At 48.1% G+C, this 2,758-nt stretch overlaps 1 protein-coding gene across 1 annotated transcript in view; it reads left to right on the top strand.

Moving 5' to 3' along the window:
• Window positions 1–2,621: 2,621 nt before the first annotated feature.
• Window positions 2,622–2,758, top strand: part of METTL24 (methyltransferase like 24) — a 97,078-nt gene continuing 96,941 nt past the window's right edge. Inside the window, exon 1 of the mRNA XM_040627632.1 lies at window positions 2,622–2,758. This exon is cut by the window's right edge and continues 169 nt beyond it. Coding sequence (XP_040483566.1) covers window positions 2,622–2,758 — 137 coding nt within the window.

The following is a 2,758-nucleotide window of genomic DNA, read 5'->3' as shown; positions in this document are numbered from 1 at the left end:
ATTCATTAGCATCCACGACACAGGCAAATGTGTGGAAGTTAAAAACGGGAAATTTCTTCCTAGAAAATTAATGATGCTGTATATACATAAACAATTCTTTTTTTTTTTTAAAGATTTTATTTATTTATTCGACAGAGATAGAGACAGCCAGCGAGAGAGGGAACACAAGCAGGGGGAGTGGGAGAGGAAGAAGCAGGCTCATAGCGGAAGAACCCGATGTGGGGCTCGATCCCATAACGCCGGGATCACGCCCTGAGCCGAAGGCAGACGCTTAACCGCTGTGCCTCCCAGGCGCCCCAACAATTCTTTTTTTTTATTGCAATAAACACGTAGAGACAGTTGTAAAAGATGAGGGAAAAGGGCACTTAAATATTGCATTTTATTTGTATTTTTCCCTCATAATGGAAACATTATTAGAGAACCATAGAAATGAGATAAGGGAAAATATGAGGTCATCTTGCCCATTTTCTTCAAGAGCTACACTGTTCTGTGTGCCCCCTCCCACCTCCAGTCCAGAGGCTTAGTAAATATCCCCATTTTCATAATATAGGATACTCCTCGTATTTCCCCCCGGAGAGTAACTCAACACATGAGCAGAGGGCATAAGTTAGTGATATCATAATCTTCAAAAGATTGCTTCTTTAGTGGGACTGTGTTGGTTGCATAGAAAATGAAACCTCTAGCAAAGTCTACATCAGACATTGGTGATCCGGGTTGATCAAACACAATACACATCATGTCTTACACAGTTCTCCACCATTATACAACTGAATGGAGTACGTTTGGGAGTCTTAATGGTTGTTTTTTGCACTTGTTGGATACTCCTAATTCTAGCCAATGTATAAGATATTTATAAATCTCCTTATACATTCTTACGTTTATCCACTTTGGAATCAATGCTTAAATTTTGTTTTTCATGATGACATCCAGGATTTTCTTTAATGGTAAATAATAAAAGTAACTACCATCAGTTGAATACCTTCTGTGAACCTGGTATTATTTAGGTCACTGAACATTTAATATTTTATGCAATCTATGTATCCTACCGGATATATAGGTCTATTTACACATGAGAGAACGGAGGCCGAGAGAGGGTAAGTACTTTGTGCAAGGTCTCACAACTTCTGAATGGCAGAGTCCTGATTCAGCACATAGTTCAAGTCTGACACCCAAACTTGTTATTTAAATAGTCACAGGATGTGAGGTTTTCTCTAAAAATTTGTGTCGGGAAAATGTACTTGCTTGAATTCTTTAAAACAAAGCCAATCTGCAATAGCCTGAGGGCTGCGTCTAAGAAAAAAACAAAGGTCAATCATAATGAAACACTGAGGAGCTTGAGGACTGGGGTGGCCCAGGGAATGGACTAGATTGGGTAGTTAGACATAGAGAGATAGCCCAAGTGCTCTGTCCAGAGACAAAGAATAGATGGGGTCTTTCTTAAGTTAGATTTTAGAGAGAAGGGCTTCTTCTGGAAAATTCCTGAGATTCAGGGAGTGGGGGAAGGGGACTCCATATTTGGTTTCTGTGTCCATGCCTTAGGCTGTTAGGGAAGAGACTAGGTCAGTGGCGGGTAGTTTCGTGTAGTAGTATGGAAAATAAAAGTGTAGAGCATAAAAAGAAGTGGCCACAGTTAAAGAAAACAAATCCAAATCCAAACCTAAACCCCAAGCCCAAAACCTCAAATAGGTTGTGGGAAAGAATTCTAACAATTGAAAATGAACAGTCAACACCGGACTTCAGGCTGTGAGCCTTCAGCCTGATTAATTAAGGTCAAGGTGGTGATGGAAATACCAGCTGGGGAGCATTTTGCCGAAGATAAATTTGTCCTTCTGTATCTCTGCAAGACAGCAGGGAGGTGTGTGTTTGGAGCTAAATTAATTTGATTTACATCATGCCATGGTAACTTCTGTTCCCTCTCCCTGCTGTCAGATGTCTTAGCTGGCTCTNCTCCTTCACCCCCACACATTTCATAACACGGAGAGAAAGCATGGATTGGCTTCAGGCAGAATTTAGAAATGGAATAACTCTATGATTATTCGGTATCGGGTGCTATTCTCTCCTCCCCCTCCCTTCTCTCTTGAAGGAGAGGAGTTGTAAACCCAAGCCTAAGCGCGATATATTTTTATCCTGTGCTTAATGGCACAAATTGCTTGACAATCAGAACTTGTTCCTTGTAGCAAAAGCTGGCAGCTCACCTATCTTCCCGTGTTTCTCCAACAATACTAATACTAGCAAATGAAGTTACCACCCAGGACCCCGTTAGGAATGCGCTTTTTCTGGCCATGTGGCTTTTCGACTCCGCCAGGCTCTGGAGGCCGAGGCGGAGGGCGCCCCCTCGGGGACCCCCAGGACTCGGGTTCTAGCCCCGCCGAGCCGCCTGCGCCCCCGGGCCGCCGCCCAGCGCCCCTCGCCCCCTCCCGCGGCCGGGCGCGCTCGGCTGGGCAGGATAAGGTTACGCCGAGGCTTTCTTGGACCGCAGGGAGGGAGGCGGGTCCGAGCCCGCGCCCCGGCCCGCGGGGGAGTTCCCACCGTGGGCGGCTCGGACCCGCGGGGCCGTCTCCCAGCTGCCGGCCGGGCGCGGCGAGCGGGCCGCTGAGCGCAGCCCGGGCCGGGTCCCCGCCATGGCGCGGGAGAGGCCGGCCGGGAGGGGCTGCGGCGCCCTGCGCCGGTGTGTGCTCGGCGCCGCGCTGCTGCTCGGCCTGCGGCTGTGCGCGGAGCTGCGGCCCTCCGGGCTCCGGCCCCCGGCCCGCAGCGCCGC

The sequence above is a fragment of the Ursus maritimus genome, unplaced genomic scaffold (genome assembly GCF_017311325.1).
Source record: "Ursus maritimus isolate PB19 unplaced genomic scaffold, ASM1731132v1 scaffold_13, whole genome shotgun sequence".
Lineage (NCBI taxonomy): Eukaryota > Metazoa > Chordata > Mammalia > Carnivora > Ursidae > Ursus > Ursus maritimus.
Note: the sequence above shows the minus strand (reverse complement) of the source record. Positions and strands in the feature narration are given on the sequence as shown.